A 2,220-nucleotide genomic window follows, 5' to 3' on the forward strand; every position below is an offset into this window, starting at 1 on the left:
CCATCTACATTGTATTGTATTAACCAGAGAAATCCCACAATAATGAAGCCAAAATTGAAAAGTTCTATATCAGAATGATTATATTTAAGAGCGACGATTCGGCTTAATGCTATTAGCCATCATCAGGCGTACTGATGATGGCGTTCAGTTGAATTTTGGCTACATTATTGTGGGATTTCTCTCGTTATCATCATACACGGATATCGTGTATCTTCTAGTCTCATGTATTGTATATGCATTTTCCGAAATTTCTGTCCGATTATTTCCTTGAAATCATTTCGATATCCTTCACCGCTGTATATATGTATAAGACTGTACATATACCTGTACTTGTTTGTATTAAAAGTTCGAACTCCTGTCTGTTCGAGATGGAATCCAACTGGGAAAAGAACAGTAATTTGTCAATGATTTTAAAGCACGTTTTCGGTCGAAATTATTTCATTAGATACTGGATGCTGTTATTTGTCTCTGGGGAGTCTAAAAGATGTATAACTAAAAAAACGATGACTTGCATCAATATTGGTCTATGTACATGTAAGATGTCCATTTATCCAGAAATATCAATAAAGAATGAGTTTACATGAATATTGAATGTTGAATTGAATTTGTTGCGAACTCATAACAAGACGACAATCATCCCGAGAATTTAAGTCTTCACTAATATGTTGCCTTGAAGTCCACAGAATGTTCTCTTTTCTTTTATTCATTTTTACTGAAGTTTTGCTGAACAAATTCTTCAAAAATTTCCGTCTCCGTTTTTAGTACGGATTTTGACCCTTAATATTTCCGCTGAAAAAGATATGCAGCAACGATATTTTGTAACAAGTTTCGAAAACTACCATTGACATGGGTAGTTGGTTATGCTGAGGATAAAACCCGCCTTAATATAACTTACTTTGGAGTGTACTGACAGAACAGTAGAATCGGATATTTTAGACCTTCGCAATAATTAAACGCGCATCCTACCGCGGTCGTTGTTTTCCAAACAACCTATAATTTTGAGAAAAAGATTTAAGATTTAGAACATTTTTGAATAGATACAACGAGATGAGTAGTACTTATTATGTTAACTATTTTATTTGACGTACGAGCTTTCGCTACGAATGTATAGTAGCTTCATCAGGTAAAATACATGTAGAATAAACAACCTTTTAAGTACTACTTGTATTGTTGTATTTATTCTACACCCGGTTAACACGGTTCCTCTACGAATCTTCTCAACATTTTTGAAGAGATGACACAAGGCCCACTCGATAAGAGAATAACGAAATCATAAAACAACAGTAATGAAATCGGACGTTTTTGCGACCAAGATAAGAAGGATGAAGGATTTTAGATGGATGATAGTTGCACGCGAGATTCGGTTTGATAAGCGTACAATCTCTTCGTGGGGAATCTTGTCCAAAAGCTTACTGGGAATGGATGACTAGTTAACAACGAACGGCGGTTATAGTCTTACCTGTGTATAATGGCCGCAATCCTTTCCTTCCGTGCAGTTCTTATTTTGGAAGCTCCAGTCGGGTTTCTCACCATACCAGTTTTGGGTTGCATCTACCATTTGGGAGTATAATTGTCCTGACCAGATATTTTCACCTCGCTCCGCATCCCCAGAATGCGCCCATTTGCATTTCTTAGCTAACTGTTTACTCCTCCTTGCGAGTTTATTGTTCCATTCCTGAAACCCAGCAAGAAAATTAGAATCCCGGGAAGCTCGCATGGGTAGAACAACCATCAGGACATCTACCACCTATCTTAGTAGCTGCGGAATCGAGACTTTTTGCATCCTCCGCAGTAAGTTCAAGGTGGAGGAATTCATGTAACTTACCAAATCATTGAGACCGCCTTCTTCTTTCTGTCTCAGAGCATTATGCATTTCCAATATGTTGTTACGGAAGCCATTGTTCTTTGGTGCTGTGCCGGGATCTATTGCACCGACTTCGAAAGTAATGGCTATCACTATCCCAACTACCAAAACATTCATGAAAGCCATTTCTTTATATGGATATGAGCCTATATAAATGATTAATGAATAATAAATATATTCTGATAAGATTCATCCCTTACTTATCTGATTTACGATATACAAAAAGATTTTAATGATACTGCGCGATCGACACATTATGAATACTTACGATTTAACGTCGTAAAGACTGCGAAAAGTATGTGGTTAAGTTTCACAGATTGGTGAGGTTTATATAAAAACTAGAATCAGGCACCTGC

The 2,220-nt window shown here is 36.8% G+C and overlaps 1 protein-coding gene across 1 annotated transcript; it reads right to left on the reverse strand.

The window, feature by feature from the left end:
• Nucleotides 1-632: 632 nt before the first annotated feature.
• On the reverse strand, nt 633-2,220 carry LOC141904739 (uncharacterized). The gene is made up of 5 exons (XM_074793388.1): nt 2,133-2,220; nt 1,826-2,010; nt 1,460-1,675; nt 896-990; nt 633-789 (listed from the first exon to the last, which is right to left on the reverse strand). Exons 2-5 carry the CDS (start codon nt 1,988-1,990, stop codon nt 759-761), a joined length of 507 nt encoding a protein of 168 aa, XP_074649489.1. The 5' UTR covers nt 1,991-2,010; nt 2,133-2,220; the 3' UTR covers nt 633-758.

Source organism: Tubulanus polymorphus, chromosome 4, assembly GCF_964204645.1.
Source record: "Tubulanus polymorphus chromosome 4, tnTubPoly1.2, whole genome shotgun sequence".
Classification (NCBI taxonomy): Eukaryota; Metazoa; Nemertea; class Palaeonemertea; order Tubulaniformes; family Tubulanidae; genus Tubulanus; species Tubulanus polymorphus.